The sequence below is a fragment of the Gymnogyps californianus genome, unplaced genomic scaffold (assembly GCF_018139145.2).
Source record: "Gymnogyps californianus isolate 813 unplaced genomic scaffold, ASM1813914v2 HiC_scaffold_263, whole genome shotgun sequence".
Taxonomy (NCBI): Eukaryota; Metazoa; Chordata; class Aves; order Accipitriformes; family Cathartidae; genus Gymnogyps; species Gymnogyps californianus.
This window is the reverse complement of record NW_026114144.1, coordinates 1-27,073: the sequence shown is the minus strand read 5'-3', so window position 1 is coordinate 27,073 and position 27,073 is coordinate 1. Positions and strand designations below refer to the sequence as shown.

The window sequence follows — 27,073 nt, the reverse complement described above, 5'->3', positions numbered from 1 at the left end:
AAATTTGCTTTTGTGATTACATATCTGACTGGGAGCCTCCAGTGATAAAAAGCTATTTCTACTTTCAAAGTAAAGGCTAGTAGCTCCTGAGAGCAGCTTAAACAGCCATTCACAAAATAATGCTATGATACAGATGCTTCAGCTTGAGGAAGGTTACAGTCACAGAAGTCATCAGACACTGTAAAAAACACCAACTAGATTCCTTTTGTATGAAATAGCTTTAGCAAACACTAAGCCACTGGCCAACAGAAGCTGATGTTTTCCAAATTCGGAACAGTTGCCCATCGTGAATGTTTGTATTTTTGATATCTACAATTTTTGAGAGAAGCTTCTGACACATAATTGGCAAAAGATGATCCTGCACCCAAAAGCAGCCCAATGCCAGTTTGCAGCAACAGCCATTTTATTTTAAGCAGAGAACATTTTGCCACCCACTGAAAAGCTGGAGAGTATTTGGATGTCTGTTTTCAACCATGATTGGGCAGATGTTCACAGGGGAGCCAGAGCCACACAAGAATGCTTCCCCTGCTGAATTTCAGGATTGTGTCCAAAAGAGTGCCAAATTCACATGGCTCCAGTCATCTGTCCTGAAACATACTAGAACTTTTTAACTTACTTTCTTGAAAGCTCAGGAAAGTTGTGAACACACCGAAGGCAGGATCTTCCGACAAAGTCTTTAGAAATCACAGAGACAGTTACACATTTTTCCCACAGTATGTTACAAGTTTAATTGTGCAAAATACAGTCATCAAGACTTCAGCTTTGTTGTGAACTTAACACAATTCCAGTGATGTACAGGCATGGAAAGAGGTACTACTGTAATTAGCGCAAATACACCATAATTGTTGTTGAGACAACCAAGTGGTTCAATACTAAGATACTGTTCTCAAGTGATTTAGACAACCTGTATTTAACTACTGTACATCAAGAGAATCAAAGAAATGACACCTAAAAGGAAAACAAGTAGCAGGCTAATGAAGTTTAAGACTGCACTAACTCAAAAGAATGATTTAGACAGATTCCCCAGTGATGGCCAAGAATTAGTCTGCGATCCTGCAGGTGTGAAGTGTAACTCCTCTTCATTCAACACAGTATATATTGTGTTTCAGCAAAACAAAAGGCTTTCCTAATGCCAATATTTCTCTCAAGCACAGGAAGACGAAGCATTAACAACCTTTAAAATTGTATTTCTAACTAGGAGACGTCAATGGTGTTGCAAAAGAAAAAGATGAGGGAAAAAAACCAAAAAACTTTCAGAGCTCAGTCCTCTAGCTCCACTGTTTAATAAAAGAAAATACTCCCACCAAAATAATACATATGGAAAAGAAAGGCATTGCTGAGTCCCTTGGCCCCATTAAGATCTTCCTGTAGTGCCTACATCACTGAAGAAAAAACAGTTTTCAAAGCAATTCCTCTCCCTGCACATCCATGTTTTAACACAACCACATTGGACATTCGTAATGTTCTGTGCAGCTACTTTTTGGTCTTAACAAATCTACATGCTTCTTGCAAAAGTGTTTCAACATCTTCGTTATCCTTGTCTTCTGAACTTGGTTCCCAGTCAGAGTCTTCATCAGTAGCTTCGCACTCCTCTTCCTCATCGTCTATAAAGCTGTCATTAAGGTCATAATCATTTGGTTCATCATCATTGGCACCGTCTTTCTCCACAGTCCTTTTTCCTGTTGGGACAAAAATGTCATATATTCATGAATCATAAATACAGAACTAAAGAGACCTTCCAGAGATCATCTAGTTAGTCTCTCTCCTCAAGAAGAGAAAGAATCAACCAAAGCACTCTACCCAATGCTGACAATTTTGGGTTTCATTTTCAAGACTCTCATGAAAAGCTGTACCATCTCTCTCTGACCCCTACTGCAGCACTTACCAGTCTGATCACTTAGAAAGTTTTCCATACTGGCTTTTCTTCCAGCACTTGGAAAACAGTATCAGGCCTCTTCTGATAACATCATCTGATATCAGAAGAAAACAGTATCAGATAATGTCTTCTGATAACTCTCCTTTCCTTAAGGAGTGACACACACAATTTTCCTAGTCATCTTCCTGCTACTTCTGTACCTAAATAATACATCTATCTTGCCATTTAGCCTCTAGGTATTGCTAGATGGCTATTTTGACTGTAGATTTTCTGCCTTCATCCATACATACTTACTTAGGGCTATTTTATACTCTACTCTTTGGAATCTGACATGGCTTTTAATTCTCATTCACTTCTTTCCTAAGCTTCAGGTGAGAGAAGGGAATCTCTAGATCACTTGCCTCCTACGTTCTCAACTTGGATCCGTGCCGGATAGTCTGTGCTTCCTTTCTGAACACAGGTTAAGGAAACAACAAACACTGAACACTTCTTTCCTGAGCTGGGTGCAGCCCACCCGTTTCCCAGTTCAGTCTATTCTATCGCGCTGCTTTCTAATCTGCTGTCCATCCATCTTCACAACTCACATTTTGTGATCAAATTGCCTTCTGCCTTCACAGTGATTCACAATACTCTGTATTGGCAGGAATCAAAGACTCGGAAACCTCTGTTTACAAGAAACAGATGCTATTCGCAGCATGTTCCTAAACTTTTTTAGACAGCTTGTTTTGCAGTATAATTTTAATTGCTCAAATATGTTGGCTCATTTAAACCAAGTCCCAGAGGCAGGATAATTCTGCTATTTGAAGAAGCCTTATCAGACTTGGTAGTGTCTGTACAAAGCTGCTGCCATGGCAGCATCGCCTTCTCCTTTTATTTATCAGCAGCTGTGAACCTTCAACAAGTTTATTTCCACTGCTTCCTGATTTTGGCAGATGTGTGTAACCCTTGCTCTACAAGCTTATGTTGTCTCCCATTTTTCTTACATGTCCACAATTCCTAACTAGCCACAGTCTGTTAATATTTCAATCACGTGCTATTCTGCCCTCGTCATACCTCTGAGGAAAACCACGTTCCTTCCTCTTCTTCCCAGCCTCCAATTTTTGCATTCTTATCTCATCTAGAGATAACCTGTCATGATCTTGTACAGATAATTTATCTGTTGAGCAATTCTTGTCATCATCTTTCATATGAAACTATAAACATGTATTTTTTTCCTCAGCTACAGACCCCAGTCCAAATCATCAACGTTTATGTTAACTATAAGCATTTCTTAGCAACCTCTTGCAACCTCAGGTCAGAGCCCCAGGCACTCAAGCTATGCGTGTGGTGAACAAACAAGAACACCAGGACCTGATGTAGTCAGATCACATCCTCTATTAGTTACATTTTTCTACCAGTGGGAACATTACTATTCCAGAATTATCTTATGGTCTGATTAACATTTTATGCTCTATAGCAACTCTCACCCAAGGTTTTCAAAAGCATTTACAGCATTAGTCAAGTTTCTCAAAAATACACAATTTTACGGGTGAATTGTGCTACAGAGGCACTGAATGACCTCCTAGAATAATGTCAGCCATGTGTGACACAGCCAATAATATAACTGAGAAATATCCTATGGCTAGCAATCTATATTCTTTGAAGGACTGACTGTGCACCACCTAGCAGAAAATCCTGAAAATGTCAACTGTCAATTTGAGCTGTAATCCACTATTATGCTTGCTAGTTTATTGTTTACCAGACTTCAGAGGAAATTAATCACACCCATGTTTACCCATACCAGCAGAATTTCTTCTAAGAATCACAGACTATGGTCCTGCAGAATGAATTATGTCTTGGAGCGGAGAGGTCAAAACAAAGATGCTAAATACAATGAGAACAAAATCCCTCTTCTCAGACTAAGCTTATAAGAATAATAAGCCCAAGACCTGCTTAGCAAAGAAAAGCTCTTCTTTACTTTCACAGCACTGTGGGTGGTATTTTACAACAGAAGTAGGAATTCTGGAAAATACCGATTACTTCCATATTTTCCCACAAATGTACAAGCAGCATACTATGTTTTTCCTCCCCGTACATCAACGCTTTTAGATTTCAGCAGTGAATGATGCATTTCCTTCCATGTCTTCCCACTCCACCTCTTTCTGCTATAGTTTAATTCAGCCCCACAGCCCCTAAAGCGGCTCATTAAGCACAATTCTGCCTTTTCCCTAGTACCATATTTATAAAGATGACCTTGAAACCACCTGCCATGAGCTATACACACAGGATCTACCATTCGGGTAAGGAAGGTGTTCTTATGAAAGGCACAGCTACAATTTAAAACCTTCAAGATTAGATTTAGACTTTAGATATGCACACAGTCCAGCTGGCTTCATTATAAAATCTTAACCACTCACTGCTCTTACGATGCTGCTAACAATTCTCACCACGCTGTAGTACATTGTTCTACAAGGGAGCAGTGATCAAGATGGGGCTGGTACTTGCATCATGGGATGCAGCAAAGCATACAGGTAACAAATATGCCTCAGAATATGCTAGTGCACAGATACAACCATATCAAGTATTCAGTGATAGCAAAAGCACACACACACATGATAAGGAAATGGGATGTAAAAGAAATTTTTCAGCAGAAAGTATAAAAGCAACCTCTTGCATCCACCCACAACAGAAATGGAGGCCAAAACACTTTGCCTGGAAAACTAACTAACTACAGCTATTTGCACTTTTATTTATTTTCTCTAGAAGGCAGATCTCTCTATTTTGAGGATTTCTTTAGGAAATGCCCAGCCACACCTTGGTGATCTCAAGGAAGACAAGCCAGTTCCCACTTCCACTTGAGATGCAGCAGTTCCACATCCTCATGCCTTGTTCAGGCCAGTGAAAGTGAAGATAGCATATCATCAGACTTTCAGACTGTTCTTTAAAGCTGATTTTTAAATTATTTTAGAATGAATAGGAAGCTTCACATGTGGAAGCTGAGACACAAAAGAAGCCTAGAAACAGACCTAAAGGATATTTAAAACTGGAGTCTCAGCACCCACAACATGTAAGTTAACATTGTTGGCAGCAGCAAAGCGAGCTAGACGCGCCACTGGTAAATGGAGGAGATATTCATACACAGTATTACAATTTATATTATCAAGAGAGATGACAGCTTGCCTGTGCTACTATATAATCCTCACTGATGACTAGAAACTAAAGTAAGAAGGATACATATGTAGTTCACAGTGAAAGCTGCCCCAACTCAAAGGCATTAACCTTCTTCTACACTTTACTCCTAACAAGCCAGTATCTTACCTGAAACATCAATACCTCATAGTAAGTATAAGAAAAGCTTATCAGCACACGCACAAGTATCACTTGAAAGTTATTTAAAGGTCAATGCAACGCAGAAGGAATATGTCAATCTTTCAAGAGCAATCCATCTTTACGGGGCAACCTTAACTAGTTGTGGATGAAATATTGGATTCCTTTCATCCTATTATGACCCTGTGTCAGGAAGGAAGAATCCATTTAGCCACACGTGTGTCTCCTTAAAACATTTGTTTGTTTTCTTGTCTGCTTCCAGAGAAGTACAGGTATGCTCATCCAGGAAGCCTGGCACAAATTCAATGTCAGCACTATTACTTGTAAAAAAGCAAGCAGGGTTTTACTAAAATAACAACTACTTTCTCCTCAGGTAAGTATTATCAAGCACCTCTAGCACTATCAAATGCCCAAAAACCAAAGCAGATCAGTTGCATCTCATGCTGATGTGCCCATTCATAACATTAGAACATACTCACCGTTTTTCGAAGTTCGTTGTCTGGTTCCTCTTGCAGTTACTAAAGAAAGGAAAGTTATTAGTCAGGACAGAGTACAACCTAGCATAAGGGTTATTCAATGGAGTTGCTACAATAGAAGACTGACCTATTAAAATAAATGCTGCAATGGTTGTGCTGTGTTTACAAGTATAAAAACTACTCTGCTGCCCAAAAAACCCTTTTTTTGTATTGAATGATTCCTGAGAGATTACCCAGATGAACTGTTCTTACATTATGAACCATGCCATCTGTAGACAAATGTCATCAATACTGGTTGGTTTTTTTTCATAGCAGAAAATTGGAGTATTTCAAAGCATTTAAATATTTTACACCATTTTTTCTATAAATGCAATTTCTCCTTAATAATGTCATAATCCTGATTCTTTAAAGTAAAATACATTATCATTACATTTCCATAACTGTTCTGCTCTGAAGTATTGTTTATTGCATTGGGATTTCAAGTGGAAAAAATCTCCAAGTCCAATAATCACGAAAAAGCACAAAAAAATGCAAAGTATCTCTTTGAATTCTCAAAGAACAGACAAAATGTAAACAGTACATTCCCCTGTGTTTTTCAACAAGTCTAGTTACTGGAATATAAAGAGACTAGAAAATTTTAGAACAGAAACTTAGATTCAGTTTTAATTATATTCCCTCCAAGCCTCAAAAGAACATACATGCAAAAATTTCTTCTCTCAGTAAGAAAAATCACTGGTAAAAAAAAAAAAAAAATAAAAAAAAAATAAAAAAAGATGAGACATGCTTGCAATGTTTGTTTTAGAGCATCACAAGACTTTAAAATTGTATGTTACCTGAGGATTTCCTATCAAAAGAAAAATAAGAATAAAAAGTAAGTATGAAGTCTTAAGATACAAATCTATACAGTTAAAACAAAATATTTCTGTGTACACATTTTGCTATGGGGACGGGAGAAAAGCTATAATTTTCTGCAGTATCCATTTGAAATGTTGAGAAATACTTCAGTAACACCCAAACATATTCCCTGTTTTCATTGTAATACTCCAGCTCTGAATGGGGGAAGTATAATACAGAGATCCAGTAATATCACACTATACCATGCTGAATTTTCAATAAAACCTATTAGACTCATGAAAATAGCCACTTGCCACACAGCATTTTTGTCAATACGTAAGATACAAAGCATACAAACTACGTCAGTTCTGTCTGAGCCAGCCCATCTCACTGCAGTTGAAAAACATTCGAAAAAGTGAGTGCAAGTTTGCAGTGGCCAAGCAACCTTCCTTATCACAAGGGCAAGACCTCAAGCTTAAGAGCAGCAAGGGTGCAGGGCAATACAGAGTAAGCTGCAAATGCAGTGTTATTCACTTACAGTAGCTGAAAGCATTTTAGTCCAAATTTTTGGTATCCATTACTGGGTTTTGGGTCCCCCCCCCCCCCCCGCCACTTTGAGCTATACTGAACAACTTGGCTTACCTGGAGGTGCACTGTGCTTGTATTCTAGCTTGTGCTGTGGATTCTTCCTGCAAAGAAGAAAACCGTAAAAGCTTGATTCGCCACCTTGTTCCACACTTAACAAGCCCAGAACTCCTTCGTATTTTATGGATAATTTTCATTTCTTTTTAAAATAAAATTCTGTGTCCAGTGCCCTACTGCAGTGTCTCAGCTTATAGAATGTAGGGTAGAAAAAAAAAAATCACGCTAAATAAGAGTTCCTCTTGTTTCAGCATTGGGGGAAAAAAAAAAAAAAAAGATGGCTGATCAAAACCAAGAGATGAGATAGTTTCCACAGTTATATGATAAGATGCATTTGTTCAGCATAATAAGAAGTGATCCAATTATTTACTCTCACTCAGAATGAAACCAGAACGTAACTTCTGGTGCATTAATTACAATGCATGCACAGTGCATCTCAAGTCTGAGACATCCAGGCATAGCTTCCATATTCTGTAATGTACGGCTACAAATTAAATAGTTTGGGAAAATTACAAAATTTTGAAAGAACTGCTTGTCTCTAAGGATCACAGGGAGATGCCACAGAAGGATTCTTCAGAGAGATTACTCACTTCTGCAGTATGCTGCTGCAATCCAGCAAGTTCAATATACAAGTTTGTATGTCTTCTATACAAAAATAGCATCAAAGCAACAAAAGAAAATTTAAAGTCAACATACTCTTGGATCTGCAACACGTGTTGCCCTCAATGACCTGGATCACAGCCTGAATAACACACTGATTTATCTTCCCCAAACAGTTATCCAATGCTGCTCTAATGTTTTAACTTGGTCCAACTTACGTTGTGCTAATCTGTCGTGTTAGTATATTAGAGGCTTTTATCAGGGCTGCAAGTTAAAATAGTTTCAACTCAATTTATTTTTGTGTAGAAAATTTTAAAAAATTCTAACTTTGGAAGAAAAACAGTTCAGTTGTCCTAATTTTTGCTTCTGAAAATAAGCAACAATTAAAGCCTGCTATTTAAGAATGACATACCGTGTGACATTGCTTGAAATGTGAGATGAACTTCTGCAACTGCAGAAGTTTTTGTATATTTCACAAGATACCTTTGCTGTGAAAACTGCCTTGTAAAATCAGTTGCTTATTTATGTTTTCTTATTCTTCAAAGAACAGAGTAATGCAGTTAGTCTTCAGTAGAAAAATCTTATTTTTATGTCAAAAAGCTTGTGACAAATGCACACACTTCAAGTTGATTTACAATTCTATGGCTACTGCCACTCCAAAGTACATTATGTGTGCATTAGAAGTGATAGTTATCTGAATTAAAAAAAAAAAAAAAGGAAATACAGCTTCCTATTAAATACACTGTACTGAAACAAAAAGAATTGCCTATTTCAGTGTTTTACTACTATTGTCAGCATCAGACCATTTCATCCCAATTCAAGGCATAGCATTTAGATCATTCAATTATGCTCCCTTCAAGCAGTAGCCAACAGATAAAGACAACAAAATTAACACAAAACCCTTCAAAATTGCATCTATTGCTTCGTTGAAAGAATTACCATTGCTTCATGGGTGCCTCCTTTCCTCTGCCGCCAAAGAAACAAACACAGATTAAGAAATTATGAACTAATACAGCACAGAGGTTGTCTTATCTGGAAGGAGAGAGACAGTTTTGGTTTTGGACAAAGCATCCGTTGTACTCCTGGAAAAGTATGTTGGCAATTTCATTACCGGTATAAACCCAGATTTCTCATCCTGAGATAAGAAATTAATCTCATAGATGTTTTCAGAAGAGAAACACTTTTCTGCATTAGCTGAATATAACATTGCTTTTTCTTAAAAGCTACCCTCATTTTGTTACATTTCATAGAGAACACGCTCTTTAGGATCACCACGCTTTCCAGGAGAGAGAGGAGAAAATATTTCTGCTCAGGCACAATCTTTATTAACAGCAGCCGTTAGTTTCAATATACGCCCACAGAAGTGCTATTGCCTCAAAATATATCCTTTTGTCCATTGTGTCAATTACACAGCAGTCATTAAACTCTGCTAAATAAAAGTGTAAAACCTAGACACTGAGAAACAAAATGGAATAAAACAATCTTTTGAAGAAAATCGATAGTGCTTACAAGAAACCGTACCAGTCAGCCATAAACTGGATTTTATTGCTGTTACTTAAGTTATGCTTTCTAACAAATCAAATACTGATTAAAAAAGAGGTTTTGTATACATTCTCAACAAATACTTTATCAAAATTTAAACTAAGAGTTACATATCAAGAACAACATATAACAATGAATTATTGTTTATATAAAAGAAGAACAGTTTACTACATGTTGACAAGTGAAAAAGCATTGATCTCTAGGTCATTGAATAGGTTCCAGAAGTCAAGTTTTCATGTTTGCCAGCTGAAATCACTAAAAAAAATATTTTGCACGGATTTTGGTGCTTTACAGGTAGCAATCTGTCCACAGTAAATTTCAGAAGGCTACAGTCAAGATTTAACATCAAGAATTACTCATTCTTCTATTGTCATTTTGCAACTCCAGGGAGAACGTTCTTAACCTGTAAAACAAGAAAAGCTATTTTCTACAGTGTTTCTCACCTATAACAAGCCGTTCCATATGGACATTCAGGCCGGTTATCATTGTTATCCTGAATTACGATCTCCGTTTCATGATAGTCATCATCATTAGGGTGACTGAACTGCTGAAAGTGAATGGGATTCTTCCTGCAAAAGACAAATATATATCGAGAACTGACTGTTCCATTTAAACACGAGAAGTGGAGATAAGAAAGGTGTTACTGAATCAGTGACAACTCATTTTTCTGTGGTTACAGAAAAGAGGAGCTTTAATGTTTAACTTATGCAGAACATAAGATCTACTTTCAGGATAACAGAAGAAAGTTTTGTCTCAGCACATGCTGCAAAAGAGGTTGAAACAGGAATTTCCTATTTGCCATCAGCTTAAGTTTCAGATCTCCAAGACGTACACAATCTACTGATGTAGTCGTATAGCACGAATCTCACTCAGTGGCCGACTTGCTCAGTTATGACTCCCTCTGGAGCTATCGAAGAGCTATAGAAACCACTACCGAAGTCTTAGCTCAAGTTGGAAGGGCCAACGCATGGCAGCTGAACAACTGTGGTACTGAAGACTCCCCACACCCTCGGGTGATCACCTATTAGCAATATGTCTCAATTAGTATTTCTGTTCTGTATGCAAGTTACTATTCACTTGAATACTTCAAATGCCAGTATATTATTCCAGATGGAGCAGTCTCCTGGACATTACATCGATTATGCTGTCAAGTTTGCCTTGGCTACCACGACATTTCATTTGAAATATCAATTACAACGACGACATGAAGTTGTACCATAAGACATAACAACTCTGTATGTAGTTGAGTCACACCAATGTTAGTGATGAGAGCACATCACTAGCATCCATGACTTTTTTGCTCTACAACACTTACGCAGTTGAATCCAAGGTGAGCAAGTATTAATACAAATATATGCGTCATTGAAAGAACATTTCTACTGCTTCTAGGCAATAGGTTTGCATACACCATACAAGACAAGGCAGCTATAAACAACATCACTTAGAGAAGAGTTTGCTTTATTAAAACTTCTGTAAGTGATGTTTAAAAGAACACAAAAAACACGTCACAACTTCAGGAGACATTAATGTGACAGATCAAAACATACTACAAAAAATTATGTCAAAGTGAACATACTGGTACAAAAGCAAATCTACTTTTTCCCTATGATTTCTTTTAGAGACACTTTTTTTTTCAAGCATAACATTTAAAAGTAAGAAATTGAGATATTTTAATAAATGATTTCCAGAAGACATCCACAAATACTTTAGTGATTACACACTAATTCCCAGAGTACATAATTTTCAATGTGTTTGTGCAAATTATAAGAGTGAACTGCGTGCCTCAAGCAAGAGGAATGACAGCTTTAAACTACAGAGTAATTACTGCTTTAATTTACACTTGTTACAGCTGCATTAGAAACACAAGCCAGAAACATGTATGTAGCTAGCTACATACACAACAGCTTCCTCATTGATCACAGGCATTCTGCCTTTAAATTCACAGCTACCTCTTATGAACTTTATGGGAACAGTCAGTACTAATTTCAGCATTTCAGCTACCACCATAAGAAAAAAAAGCTTTTGTTGCAGCTTTTGCAAAATGATAACTTAAGCGCTATGAGCTCTACTAGCCCTTCAGGCCTCCTTGTAGGCATTTGAAAAAGATCAGATATTTTAGTATTAATACTTTAAATCTCATTTGCCTGGTATTTTCACTCAGAAAACTCAACAGCAAGCTACAGATAAACTCTTCAATGAGCGACTTATCAAAGATCCAGCGGCCCTTGGATCTATTTACATAGGTGACAGACTTCTTGTCCTGGTCTTTTCCGTTATTTTCTGCAAACTGTAGGGTAAGTAAATACTGTTTCACTAAGAATCATTGCAGGTTGTTTACCAGCCTTTTGTTCTACGACAAGTTCTCAGGAAACATCACTTCTTACACCAATTCAGACTGGCTGCCTATTCTTTTTCCCATTTAAAAAATAAATGAGATGAACCAAGTCATTTTAGAGGCTACTTGCTTTGTTTGTAATACATGGAGCTAACTTACTAGCAAATTAGCAAGAATTTTCAGTCATTTGAAACACAATTCATCTTCTCAAAGGGATACAGAAGCAACTAATGTTCTGTGAATCATTTTAATATTTATTCCTACAGTAAGATACATGTAGCATCATAGTCACCAAGAAAGGCTAATAGCTGTCGATTAGCCATCCTATGTATTTTAGGAGTATCCATTTCCTTTCAAAATCTACTTCGAAACCTACTTGGACAACACAACAGCCCTTTGGGGGGGGGGGTGGGGGAAGAAAGAAGTATGGGAGGAAGGAGGACAGAAATGAAGGGTCTTGATGTAATGCTCCCTGACACTAGGCTTCAGGATTGTTTGGGCAGTGGATGATGGTCCCAATTTACATACTTGTGAAGTACCTTAAACATGTCCTACTTCAGATGCTCAGGACTAGTAGAACATCATATTTATCTTTACCTTACTGGATAATTTGTACTTATTCCACTTCTATGTATTGTGCAGCAATACCCAGCAAAATAAATAGAAGCGGAGAAGTGCATAGCTTATATTAAGCAAACATTTTCCCTTCTTGCGAAATCTAAAGTTCTTCCTTTTATTAAGAGTTTGGTTTGTTTTGAGGGGGTTGTTTATTTTTTTTTTAGACACAAGAGATTTGAGTTGTAAGAGCACAACATCTATCACACTAAGTTGCACTCCAAAGTTAATTAGTTTCACAACAAACTCACTGCACAGGATATGTTATTCATTTGATCAAAACAAAACCATTAAGCTTTACTCACACAAAATTAACCAATTAAAAGCCTATTTTAAGAATAAGTTTCATGGGAGATTTGCCTTCTCATAAACATACACAGTTACTGCACTTTTGCTTTCACAGAAGCTCTGAATTTGTGTACTCACACTTCATGATGCAGAAATTATGCAAATAAAAATTATTTGCATATATGCAAATAAAACTGATAAAGTTCTCAGAATCAATGCAGTCATCTCAAGCAGAAGTTGAGTATTGCTCAGTGAAATATTTAAGACAGTTTTTTGTCTGTGCAGCTACAAAAGCAACTTAAAGCTTTTTCTAAAGCAGTTTAACTGATTAGGTCAGAATCCCTGGCTCTTCATAATCACATGCGAAGACCCTGCCATTTCAAGGGCTTATTTCCTGAAGCTACTAAAGAAACTGGTAGTGAAGATGCAATGACTTACCAGGACTAGTTATAAAGCATAGAATTCAAGACTGAGTTATGCCACAACTGCGCGTAGGCGTTTATAAATTCTAAATGGTAAGGGCTATTAGAAAGATAGACTCAAAAAGACAGATGCAGGTCTTTCACTGCGATTTTACAACTTAAGGTGAAGAAAAAAGTACTTATTTTCATAAACAAACAAAGAGCAAAGTATTTAGAAGATCGTATACAAATCCAAGGTTGGTTGAGTGTGCCCTGCTTGACAATTATGGGAAAGATTTAAACACAGCCAGTCTGCAGAGACTCTATCGCAGGCTAGCAAAAGGATAGAATTGTGGATAAAAATTGTGAGTTACAGTTTTAGAGATTAGAGTTCAGTCTACTGCACTCCTATGCGGCCCTTGAAAGGGGGGGTGGGTTTGGATTTATTTTGTTTTTAATTCCCTATTCTTCTAACTTTGGAAAAAAACAGCAGCAGACAAGAAAATGAACAGAAGACAGTATTCAAAGAGTAAGTTCCTTGACAACAAATATGTCAGATTACATACACAGAGCACTTTGCCTCCTAGTGGTAACAGCGTTTCTTTCAATTTGGTAAGGCTTCAGGCTACCTCAGAAAGAGAATTTGACACTGAAGGACGATGACAGAAGAATCCCTGGAGCAAGAGGTGTCCATCAAGCTTGAATCCTTTCAAAAGCAGTGTTTTCAAATTCATAATGAAGAAATGAACTATGGTTACAAGTTATTTCCTAAATGTTTTAAGATATGTGTTAGAGAATCTAATAAAATTAATAGACTAACATTTAATCTTTTTCAATTTGTGCTATTTTTACTAGGCACCTACCAAAGGTGCTAAATATATCCAGAAGACAAGTATCTTAATAGGAGTTTACAAAATAAAGACTAGAGCTCTGAAGAGCATTTAGTTATTGAATAAATGACATTCTATAAATAAGAACCTCACCTAGAAAAGACTTAAGGAATGTTACGGTTTACCAAAGCAGTACTCATTTAAGATGTTGATCCTACAGCACATTTGTTAGGAGACACCTTTCATAAGGTTAAAGTAATGAAGGGAGGGGAAACCAACTACCCGTTGTTCAGAGAGCACTCAGAGCAGCTCCTCTTCCTTAGCAACTCTAAAAACTAGTTTTTGCTCAAGGAAAACACTACACGATGAAAAACTGAATACATTATCAATGTGTCCTTCAAAGCATCCATTATGTCACACTTACGTACATGCTCTGTTAAAATATGGGTAACTGCAATGATTGTTTAATCTAACATAGCTATTCCCATCGATGCAGAAGACTACTTTGTGGTTTGTATTAAAAGCAAATACTAAGACAGACTACAAAGCATATTCTTTTGCTGTAACAAGCAGGTTTAGTCTATGACATTTCTGGCACATCAAAGCTGGCGGGTTTTTTGATACTTCATATTTACAAACTTCCCCAACAGAAAAAGATTTTGTTATGTGTTACTCCAGAGCATTCTTTTTTCTTACAAAGCAATACTTTCCAAAAGGAGTGCTGCCAAAAGTTTTAGAATAAAGAGCCAAGAACAATGTGCACATACAGACTCTATTCTACTACCTGTAACTAAATTTGCTTCCTGACATTAGAAATATTCAGCATTCAGTATATTAGAGCATTAAATCAGCTTAACCCCCATACAGGGGGTTACAAAGAAACCCCATACAAAGAAAATTGTCTTAGCAAATAAAAGTAGCTGGAGCAACTAGAGGTTGCATTTGCACTACTGGATGAGCTTTAACTGCCTAATAAAAGTGTTTTCATCATATTCATTAAGGGCAAAATTTGAGATATGTGAAAAAAAGCTACGTGAAAGCTGGAAATCTGATGTGTTTGTTAACCTAACAGCTTTATACTTCTGATTTAAACATCGAACGTAAACAAGAATCCATTTACTTGTGCTTCTTTGTTTTCTAAACCACCTCACTGTTTTTTCCTATTGTTCAAGCCCTTGGGGAAAAGAGGGGGGGGAGGGAGGGGCAGGGGGTGGAAATCACAGGACCCCCTGTTTCCTGGCTTAGCCTTACCTTTTGTGCTTACAGTGTACACAGATTATCTAGAGCTCAAGCATTCTCCTAAATGCAGTTCTCAGGTCATTGGTCATTTGCTAGCCTCAAGACCACTTCTAGATTGTTATCTTCCTTTGATATATCAACACATGGCACTCCAGATCTTTTCTGGACAGAAAGGACTTGCAGGAGGCCAGGCACTCAGCACTGGTGTTTTGGAACTTTGCTGGAACACTTGTATCACACAAAAGGTTTGTATGACAGATCTTTCGCCGTGAAGTGAGAAGATATGAGTAGGAGAAAAAGAAAAAGAAAAAAAAAAAAAAGAATTGTTCTTCACTTGAAGTATTACCAAAGACACTGACCAGATAAGGGTTAACAGGAGTTTGTACGTATGCCTTGTCCTGGTTTTAGGGAGGGACTGAAAGCATAAAAAAAAGGCAGACTGGCCAATTTTAATAAAAGTAGTTCTTGATTATTTAGGGATGACAAAGAATAAGTATTTTAAATATTCAGATCACTAAGCATGCAATAACTTCAATAAATACAATCATCTTTCATAAAAGTTTCATCTGCTAATAAAACAAGCCTACAGGGTATATGTTGGTCATTTCAACCACTGACATCTCTTCTCCTTGCTGATACATGTACTGTACACACAGGCTTTTATTTCTTTTGAAATGGACTTTTGTTTCTTATTTCCTACCACACTTCATCTTTTAATTTGCTGAAGTACTTCATGCCTTGTTTTGGTTATATTAGCAGTTAGCAAGACATCCTGGCTCCTCCTTTCATACTTTTAAAATTCTTGTTATGACATTTCTCATCAGTCCCTGCTTACCAAAAGATTGTTTTCAAATCAAAGCTTGTAACGACTTTACTGTTTTCTCTTCCATAGCTAATACATTACTTCTTAATAATAAGCTATCTTAAGCTAGTTTTAATTTTGCTTTACCTGTAACAGCCTGTTCCATACATGCAAGGTGTCCTCTTATGCTTGATCTGTTTGGAGCTTTCTGAAGCATCTGCACTTCTGGTTGAATCAGAAATCTCAGTCTCGTAATCCAGATTTGCATCAGGCTCAAGAATCCCTTCCTGGGCACCAAATATTGGGAAGTCCTGCCCCAGTGAGCTTGTTGGCTTGTAGAACCAGTAATCTGCTCTTTGTTTTCTGTTTCGTCAGTTATATTTGTTTTACTGGAGATCTGACCTATTCTTTTAGACCATTTACTATGCAGCTGCCTATCATTTTTTTCCAGAGAACTTCCAGGGTTTTTTGTTCCAGTCTTGCCATTTCCTTCCATGTTTCTCATGGTACTCTCAAGAGGAAATCCAGATGTATTCTGTGGAACAAGGTTACATTTTGAAGGACCTGAAAATTTACACTCTTCAGAATTAAAAGCTTTAAGGTCAAACTCTGCCTCATCTCATCATTCCAGTTTTCAAAATCAGAGAATCACAGAACAGCCCAGGTTGGAAGGGACCTCAAAAGATCATCTGGTCCAGCATTTAAAGTCTTCTACTCCACCTTCCAAACTCAAGTTAGCTGCTAAATACAGCTGCTGAACAAAAGGCTCAAGGTAAGAACATACACACAGAGACAATTTAAAGAAAAACTTATCCTAGAGCTCCTGTCCTCAGCTTCAGCTCCCTCACAACACAGTCAGGCTCCTCTTTCACCACCTCAGTTTGTGAATAGTCCAAGGACTTCAGCTTAAATTAACTTTCAATTAAAAGTACTGTTCCTGAAAAAATGAATGGGGGTTATACATGTGAAGATATACTAGACTCTAGAAGAAATATATTTATCTATATATGGGACATATATGGGAATTCACGATATATACCTTGAGCTTAATCCCACCCCGATATATCTTAAATGCTTCAGCTCATGACTCTAAATTATAAAACAGTTTATCAGTAGATGCCATCAGGCAAAGAGTTCACTTTTGATAAATACTGCATTTTAAATTTTGGAACATATGTACACTTAAAATAAGAGATGTGTGCTTTAGAAAAAGAATACAAGATACATTACCAAGACAGGAACATTGTCCCGACAACCGAGACATTACCTGGAAGCATACCTATATTGAAGGCTGAACTACTCTGATACACTACAGAACTATTCAAAGGTCTCTGCTCTCTACAGTTTATTAGCTAAGTTCCCCCTCCAGTAAATTTATACTTAGTTTACACGGATGTGTTTGGCAGAGCTTGAAAATCAGCTGGTGGTTTCCTATTGATTTTGTTCCTTTCAATGCGAGTCTAACAAATTGTTAGCCAAAACCAGAGACAATTACATTTGAGCACAATGTGATTAAGAAAGGGCAAAGTCAGCATTAATATCAAATGATCCTGACAGCAGCATATTTAGCAAGTCAACTCTGAGACAGAAATGACTCTTCTATCAAGAATCCCAAAATAAGGCTCAGCAAACAACTGCAGTTTAGAAAATAAGCATTCATTCCCAGAAGGACTAAATTACTTTTTCTAACTAATTTGCCACTCCCACTTGTGACTTCCCTGTACTACATACTTCAATCCATTGCCTATATTGTATCTAATGAGTAAACACTTTCAGTTTTATTGCGGCGACTACTTAAAAACCAGGTTGCAATCAAGGAAAACCGAAGACGACAGCAGTATTGGCACTGGTTATAACGTGTGTATGACCTCACTGCCATCTGGTGGCTGCTGGCACTTAGAAGAATTAAGATTCTTTTCACTTCCTACCCTACAGCAGATTTTCTCAATTGCCTTAAATATGACAGCAGGAGAGTGATTTTGGTTTTGATATCAAAACTCCAATCTTTTAGAGCTCTCTATGATTATTACTTTTGCTTTCACTAACCCATTATTTTTTCTGCAGAGTTCTGAAGGCAATTTCTTACACCGTGCTTGAGATAAAAATGATTTATAAAGTTATTAGGAAAAAATAAGTAAGGCTTCATACTTACAAATTGCAAAATTAAATAATTCATTATGTAGTCACTCATCTTATAATTTGACAGAGAGAAACAGCACTGCAGCTGGTATTAATGTACCTAGCCAACAACAAAGCTCACCACTCAGAACACTTTTTCAGATTAAAAGATATCACTATGTTATATCAAAACTACCCTGAAGGGTATGCTCTCCACGAGTAGATCATTTCAATTAACCTTAAGATTTAATTAAAAAACAAAACCAACCCCCAATTGTTTTCAGTGTCAAAACCAATGAAGCATACCAAATAATAGTATTTTAAGTATTTTATCAGATCCTATAACAGATCCAGCCAATTCTAACGCTAGAGATTAGAAACACCTCCCTAGGTTGTTCACTTAAAGGAAAAGTCAGTGAAAGCCTCAGTTTGCTCTCATGAGAATGTGTTTTGTTTGTCTTTGATAACGATCCTTCTCTTCTCATTACTAGGAGGGTGCTATCAGTAAGTATTTAACTGCCTATAAACGCAGCTGTACTTTGAGGACACACAGGCACATCGACCAGCTGGACTGAAATGACTGTTCACTCACTGCCACAGATTGTTTTGGATTTCAGATTACTTTTTTCTTTCCTTTTTTTGACTCAGATTTTGAGATAGTGGCATAAGCACACTCCCTGCTATTTTTCTTCAAAACATAGCAGTTGCTAAACCACGTACCATAATTTTCTGACCATAAAACTTTACCAACTGGAATGGCACTAGTTTGGGTAAAGTGCAGTGTTGAATTACATCAGTGTCATACCATCACCTATCCGTAAAGGGTTCTCAGAAAAAGAAGTCACAAACCAAGCCGCTCCTAGGACCAGTACTTTGGCCCATGTCTTCCAGCCTCTTGCTGTAAAGCTGAAAGTCTGGTATTTTTGTGGAACATTTGGGGCCTAAATCTCAGATCCCAAGAAAGAAGTACAGCAAACCAAGTCTCTGAAGGCTTCCAGGATCCTTGCTATAGAGCTGTCCAATGGACTGGCATTTCAAAACAACTGTTAAACAACAAATCACAAGCAGAACACATAGTTACGTGGTAGACCCAACCTTCAACACGACATTGCCAACTACGTTCTCATTTTTTTAAATACCATGCTTCTGCTCTGAGCCAAAAAAATTACCTGAGACGAAGGGACAGGGATGGAAAGACAGCTCCTTTTCCCTTGATCTTGCTCTTCACCTTCAAAATCCTCTATAGTTTCTTCAGAGGCTAATATTTTTTTCTGCTGCGCCTTTACTTCTGATTTCAATGACCCCATATTACTTTCTCCCCTTCCTTGGCCTTTTTTCATTCTACTGCCTTAAAAGAAAATAAAAGGGTACTTTTTGAATGCAGCTTTTACAGTGAAATCCTGACCACTATAGAAATCTAAAGCTACGTCGAAGCAGAACACTGGGCAAAAAGCATGAGAAATAGCAGCAGTTGTGCATGCACTGTTTCAACAACACATTTTTCACTTGCTGCTTATAGGAGTAAAAAGTATGTTTTAGAATGGAACAGATGCTTGAGGGGGAAATTTGGAGGAGAACAATAAATATGTGGCAAAGAATATTCTGGACTGACTGTATCAGTACGACTGACAATTTCATTTACACAATAGGAGCTGATCAAGTAAACCACATGTCCAAGGACGACTTTTACCACAGACTTTTCATGTAAGTGTCACTTCAGACTACCAGTTTATACACACAAACATCAATTAGGACACGGCAAAAATTGGGATATGCCCACTTGCCTAGTCAATCACATCACAGTTGATTATTTCATCAGCCAGTAACAACAGAAAGATAGCAAATGTTGTGCCTCTCTTTGGAAAGCTTCACATCTCAGAAAACTAAGACCTCTGTACTCAAGTAGTATTTTCTGGATATACGGCTGGGAGACAGCTAGGGCCACTGTCCTGGTTTTATTATAGCTCCGTCTGCTGCAAAACACATTCAGAAGGAAGATACTTGATACTATTTTGCAAGACTTCAAAAACTCTCCCCCTTCAAAAAATACTGATGTGCTGGAGTCATGTGTATGAAGCAAGGAATTTTTCCAAATGTTAATGTCTGACTTCAAAACCACAAATCCGTGTTACCTTTCCAGTAGGAAGACAAACAGAAAAAAAAAATAAAAGGGCAGCCTTTTAGTTTTACTCTCTACCTTTCTACCTTCCTATCCAATACCACCCTAAAAAGATGCAAACCATTTCACAACTTTAAGGAAATAATTTAGATTTGCAGAAGAGATTGGTTGTTTTATTAAAGCAGCCCACTCTAAGCTGGAATCATTATCTCACATAATGACTTTTTAAACAGTTCCAATAGCATTCGTATGTATCCCTAGCTCCTTCAAGGTCAGGCCTTCAACAGCACACAGATACCCCTTGCCCACACAGCTTCAAATCTCAATACTTAGGCGATCAAAATGTTCAGTCTTTGAAACAAACATTATATACACGTCTATAACAAACATTATAGTACTTGTGGAAAAAAAAAAAAAAAACCCAAATCCCAAACGTAAGAAAACAATCACACTAGTGCATGACTCAACATAGCCAGCAGAAGTCCTCTGGTACACGCAATTTTTAATTTGAGGGAATAAGCCAGCAGAGAACAGCTTTGGAAAGGGAAGGAAGGAAGGAAGGGAGGGGAAAGTAAAGTTTCTTTTGCTTCTTACAATTTTCTCAAAATTCGCTTTTGAGGAAAGGAATAGGCAGGGTAGCTGATGGCATACAACAGAGGGGTTTAAAGCCACAATTGCTCAGGTCAATCCTTCCAGACACCTGCATTTACTACAGGAGATAAGAAGCAATTGGTCAGACATTGCATGAAATACTTCTGCAGGCCTGCTCAGGCATCAAGATGTTTCCATTACACCATCTCAGCAGAAATAGCAAGTGGAAAGAGAGGCATTAAAGAATAGGTGTTGGACACAGAGGAGCGGACAGGCACACACTAGCCACAGTTCATATAGTGAGACTGACTAACGAAGGAAACTCAGCAGTTAGACCTAAACCACCTCACACCTCGCCACAGAACGGCAAGCAGGTGGGGCGTGCTGTCTTCAGCACAGTGAAAGACAGAAACGCTGGGGGAGCGTTGTTAAATGTACACAGTCATTTTCCTTCTCTTCTCTCATTTCTTTAGTCCTCCAGTTCCATTGATAAAAGTCATCAGAGCAATAAATGCCTTGCGATAAGTTTGTAGAGAATGTCTAATGGCTGTTTTAGAAGTCTTTACAAGCTCCCAGGACCAAAGCCAGACACGCTAGAAAATCTTCTTGGGATTGGGCCAATGTGGCACCCTTGTGTCTCCCATTGATAGTGACTAAACACAGTATTCTGCTGCTGTTTCCACTGATACACAGCAGTAGAAATTTATTGTACATTCAGCAATTCCCTTTTGCGGGAAGGACAAGAGGGAACGCAATACCATTTTAGCCTCATATTAGTAAGAAACTACTATACTTTGATGAACTGCTCCTCCTAGGAAGTAACTTTGGACTAAGTGATCAAGTTTGATTCAGGCACAGTTAAAAAACTACCACACACCACCACCCAAAAAACCCTACCTTTAAAACCTGTGAAATTAGAAGAATCTATATTTAGAAGGGCAATACATCAGTGACTTAAATGTGGAGAAGGCTTGGAATTAAAGGTACAGAAACTACCCAGAATTTACATACTAAACAAAACAGGTGAGTTTATAGGTAAGGGCTCCAGAACATCAGATGTTCAGCTGTCCAAAGAGAATATAACACCTGGCATAAAAAAAAAAGAACAGAAAGAAAATCAACTGATCAGAAAGAGCACTGTCACACCCGTAGGACTGATCACAAAGGAGACAACAGAAGTCAGTCTCTGTCAGCTGCCAGGCACAGAATATGGAAAGAGCAGTAACAAATTAATACTTTCTACCACCACCATTTTAATTTAAGAAAATGATATCAAAGCACATAAATGTGTATTGCTATGCAAATGTACTACACTGCAAACCTACCTCCTTTCATTACAGGCTCAGAAATCCTCTGAACCAGGAGATCTCTTTCCAGCATCCAAGATGGAAGCACTCTCTTTCTTTGAATAGATTTTGACTGTTCACTTTCATTATCATCAGAAGGAGGAACCTGAAACAATATTTACTGTTTAGTACCTTTCTCCAGTTACAAAGAGGTGGAAAAACTAGAACACAAGTTTGTACACAGTTACGTCCTTCAAACGCAGCCTGGATTACCGCCCACCTTCTGGATGGTGCCCATTGCCTGAAATTTTTTTACAGTTCCTACTCACTCAGAAAAACAACATCTATAGAAACCTTCATTCAGTTAAAGAAAAACCTCCCTATATCTCTGGAATAAATATCTAAAAGGCTACAGACTGAAAGTTTCATAGAAGAGCTTTACCAGCATAAGAGAAAGAGCAGGTTTAACAAACAAATGCCTATTCGTCAAAAAACCAGATAAGTCTTACTAGCATTCACTCAATTCCTTTATCCAGAAAGGAACCACACTCTAAACAAATTAAATACACCAAAGTCATGTTCAGTGCATACTTATGTACTGAAAGTAATACTATCAGTTTGAATCTCTACTTACTAAAAGGTAAGTATCCATCCCAGCAATCTCAGCTACAGTAAAGGCTGACATTTCGTTTGTTGTACGTAGTTATCTACTGTACAATGATGTTGACCAATGTGTCCCTTTAAGCACCATGTTGCTGGATACACAACAAAAGACCTAAGAAAAATCCCAATAGCTCCATACACTATTTATCAGACTGTCTGAAAGCCATTTTACTCAGCAACATTTAAAAAAAGCAAAAGACGCTTGCTTTGAAAACTCTGTTTTGCTGGACAGGATGCTGGCTGCCAAGGAAAAACCGGAGGGTTATTTATCTGTGTGTTCATATGGATCTTAACAACACAACTCCACCACAGCTGTACAATTCAAATGAAATAGGCTGCTAGTACACGATAAACAGATATTACTTATAGCCAGCACAAGGCATCTACAGTCCAACTACAGGCTCTCCAGATATAAATTTCAGAGGCTTTTAGGCTGGTTGAAGAACAGTCATTCATTCCCCTAGGCCTTCACAGGTACTTACAGCATATTACTGATACAGATCAGAGACCAGAACTGGAGTTTGTTCTGTAATACTGAACTCAGCTACCGTAGTTAGTTCAAAATATTCCCAATATCAATTTTTGTATATTCCAGAGAACCAATTACTGTAGCAGAATTATCAAAACATAAATACACAACAGAAATATATTTATATACTTGTATAGCATACAATCCCAATCAATAAAACAACAGAGATTTTGAGCATACAACTTTTCCAGAGTTTACTTCTCAGGGTAAAAAAGAAAAAAGTTTTAGAAAACACAACACCTTTACTTCATTTTCAACACATGCTTACAAACATTAAGTTTAATTTAAAAATTAAACACCCACCAAATATCTGGAAGTAGCGTCCTTTTTTCTCATTTTTGCGGTTCCCTGTATGTCAGAGTTGGAACATGCCGGTTCTATTAACGATGGACTACAAGACATCTCAGCAGGATGAACAGTTGGTCCTTCTTCTGCATCAGCCTCCTGATTTTTTTCTGAGAAAGCAGATTAATTTTTAGCTAGTCAAACTCATCATGAATATAACATGTACTTTTCACTTAAACACAGAAGTTGGTCTGAACTTTTGCCATCAATACACTTCTAAATTGAATGTAACATACTCTTACATCAACTTACAGAGAAGAAACAAACATGCTTCCTTTCCACCGTCCACTGAAAGTATTTTGACCGAAGATTTCCCAATCACTGCTGACCCCTACTGTACTGTGTTTGGGTTTTAAGTACATAATTTATACTAGTCACTGCCATGACAAAACTTTGAGAGAGCTGAAATTACAGCTTAGAATTTGCTTTACCATAAATCTGTGCAGCTTCCCAAAATTTGATTCTACAATAGAAGTCAGATAACAACGTTAAGATACAGTTTTCAGGATCAGACACCCAACGAATCCAGCACTTCTTGGCAAGTTCTCACTAAAGGCTACAAGTCTGCAGCTCTGAGGTGACACCACGTACTCAGGTGCTGGTTTTAAAAGCCTCAGTTCAGAGCCACCACGTCTGAAATGCTTTTCAGTCGTGAAAGTGCACTGAAACTGCAATCGTTTTTCCTTTAACGCTTCGCCCTTCCTCTAGTCAATTCACTAGCACAAAGAATTAGGAAAAAAAGTGTAATTACTGCACTATTCACTGCACAGCACCACTCGGGAGTCACCGTCGCCCCTTCCACAGCTTTCTGCGTTACACAGGAGGCACACGCTGACCAGCTCAACTTTTCATTTCGTCGTGAAGAGAAACACAAGAGGCCAAGCTCTGCCCACCCCCACCCCCCAAACAGGCCCCTCCAGGCGCTTCTCGGGAGGTTTCCGTTCCTCACGGGCTCCCCCCGCCCTTTCCCCCCGCGACGGAGCCGGCGGTGCAACCAGCCCCGGACTCGGGCTCCAGTGCGTGCCCCTCTAAGCACACTGGATCAAGACATAAAACAACGCTGACCTCGGGGGGGGGGGGGGGAGGGGGTTTTGAGGGTCTGCAGCACACCGGTGGCGGGAGCGGCCTGCAGCAGCGCTGGGAGCTGCAGCCTTCCCCTCACGGGAGGACCGGGGGCGAGGCCGCAGCCGGGCCCCTCGGAGCGGGCGGCCGCGCCAGCCCGCACGGGGAACGTCGTTAACTCGGCGCCCGCGGCTCTGCTTCTTAAGGACGGTACCGGCCTCACCTCAGGGGGTGGTGTGACCGCCGCCGCGGGAACGGGGCAAAACCCGCCGGGAGCCGCCGCCGGGGCTCGCCCGAAGGCCACTGGCGCGCGGACGCCGCGTGATGACGTGTGGACGCTACGTCACACACCACCGCCCCCAGAGCGGCGGGGCCGCGCCGCCTCTTGCGGGCCCGAAAAGCGAAAAGACTCGCCTTAAAAACCACCGACACCCCCCCACCCCCCCCGCCGTGGCGTGACGCGACGCAGCGGCCAGAAGGCAGGATATGCCGGCAGGCGGAGAACCGGCCCCGGGTGTTGCTGGCCGCGGCGGCCCGGAGACGCAGCGGCCGCGGTGACGGAGGGGGCAGCCCTCCCCGCCCCGAGGCCGCGGGATGGAGGGGGAGCGCTCTGGCGCCGGCGGGCCCCCGCTCCTCCCTGCCGGCCTGGAGAGCGGGGGAGAGGAGGAGGAAGAGAAGGAGGAGGCGGCGGCCCGGCCGACTTCGTGGCTCTCCTCCCTCCGGAGGTCAGCTCTCGGATTTTCAGCGACCTGGACGTTGAAAGCTTGTGTCACGCGGCCGTGACGTGCAAGGGCTGGCACCGCGTCATCGAGAGCAACGACCGTTTATGGAGACACCACTGTTTGAGCGTGAGGGCTGTCTGCCAGCGGGAGATCGACTGCGATCGAGGAAATGGATATTCCTGGAAGGTAAATTTAACGTCAGCGACGTAATGTCGGCAGCGTCGAGGCTTCTGGGATTGGTAATAGAAATATGAAAAGAAATTACATCAGCACTTCTCATCTGTCCCAGGTTTATGGGAGAACTGCTGTAATCACAGCGTGGCTCAGCAGTGCACCCCAACAGCTGGACATCTGGTTAAATGCACAGAGAGATGAAAGCAAGGCTGTCCCGTTTCCTACCCAAGACCACATCTGGCCGGCCCGGCATGCCCCGTTTAGTCCTCACGCTGCCCCGCACGGCCTCAGCAATGATGTTCATCATACCAAAGTCTGCACAGCCCTAACATGGAAGAAAGCCCACATCCCAGTAGACAGGGCTGGGGGGGGAGAAAACCTACCCCCGCTGGGCAGTGTGTGCTCTCTGGTTGTATTTTGTGGGAATAGTTCTGCTGGCGAGGAATTAATTCCTGTAAATTCATCCTGGGTAGCTCTGCCGCAATACACCTTGAGCAACATGTATCCAGGAGAAAAAAAAAAACAGGGTAGAGAAGAGGAACAAGCAGGAGTTCTGAGAAGCTGTTTTGAAACTCTCCCCACACACACTCCCAGTTACAGCTGCTCTGAGGAGTTAGGAGCTGAACATGCTGGAAGATCTATCACTGTTGAGTCCAGCCTGCAAGCTGAGGTAGATCAGGAAAGGAGTGGTTTCACAGTTACTACTCTGGACCAGCTGGAGGGTGATCCCCACCTCATTTTAGCTGGTGTGCTTGAGAGCAGGGGTGCAGTACAGCAGTGAAAAGAGAAGCAGCGGCAAAAAAACCACCCAAACAAACAGGTCTGGACTCTCACATTTCAGTAGAGGTGTTTCAGTATGAGGCAGAGCCATGAGCAGGTAGCCCTTCAAATGTACAGCTCTTACTGCTTTTGCACAGGAATTTCCACAGCTCCCTGCACTGATTCTCTATTTTATCTGTATTTTGGAGAGGGGATTTGAAGGAGAAGCAACAAACACACCAAGTCAGCATTTTCTTGTACTAAAAGGTTGGCTGACAGAATAATTCAGCCAGCCTGCATTAAGAGCCCAAACAAGAGTTAAAGGTCATAAATAACCTAAATAGGAAGAGAAAGTGAAACGCAGCTCTTAAGGAGTAAGGAGGAAGATGAATTCCTCTTTTAAAGTAAGGAGGAAGATTAATTCCTCTTTTAGGGTTTTCATCTTGATCCTCAAAGAATTGAGGCAAGAAGCAATTCTCCATCCAACTTAGAACAGAAAAGATGGAAATAGACCAAGGTCTGCTTCTTGGCAGCAGTACATCTTCCTGGGCTTAGTGTCTAGATATCCAAAGACATGTTCCAAATCCTTTGTCTAGCATTACTCTTCCAATGCAAAACTTATTTGTATTGAATGCAACTTAAATAATTTCCAAGATTTGAGCTGTCTGTTTTTCCATCAGATCACATTACTGAGAAACTACTGGAAAAGCAAAGTGAAGCAAGAATGGCTGAGCGGAAATACAGCAACGTTCCTTCACAAAACAGCTTGCCAGAGAAAAGCATGTATCCGATGGATGTCGACACATGGGGAGAAATCCTGGAAGCAGAACTTGAGAGATGAGAAACCAGTGCTGGTTCTTGCAACTCAAGAACCTTCAATCAACAACTCACAGACTGCCAACCTGTAAATATTTTGCTG

The 27,073-nt window shown here is 39.5% G+C and overlaps 1 protein-coding gene and 1 pseudogene across 1 annotated transcript; one reads left to right on the top strand and one right to left on the bottom strand.

Moving 5' to 3' along the window:
• Positions 1–1,347: 1,347 nt before the first annotated feature.
• LOC127028205 (aprataxin and PNK-like factor) lies at positions 1,348–24,250 on the bottom strand. Its single transcript, XM_050913958.1, is given in 10 exon segments — positions 1,348–1,679; positions 5,662–5,700; positions 7,135–7,181; positions 9,720–9,845; positions 15,934–16,084; positions 16,087–16,321; positions 19,074–19,252; positions 21,940–22,066; positions 23,396–23,547; positions 24,189–24,250. Coding segments are annotated over 9 exon segments (1,209 nt in total). The 5' UTR covers positions 23,495–23,547; positions 24,189–24,250; the 3' UTR covers positions 1,348–1,473.
• Positions 24,251–24,823: 573 nt separating this feature from the next.
• LOC127028204 (F-box only protein 48-like) lies at positions 24,824–27,055 on the top strand (annotated as a pseudogene).
• The last annotated feature ends 18 nt before the right edge of the window (positions 27,056–27,073 follow it).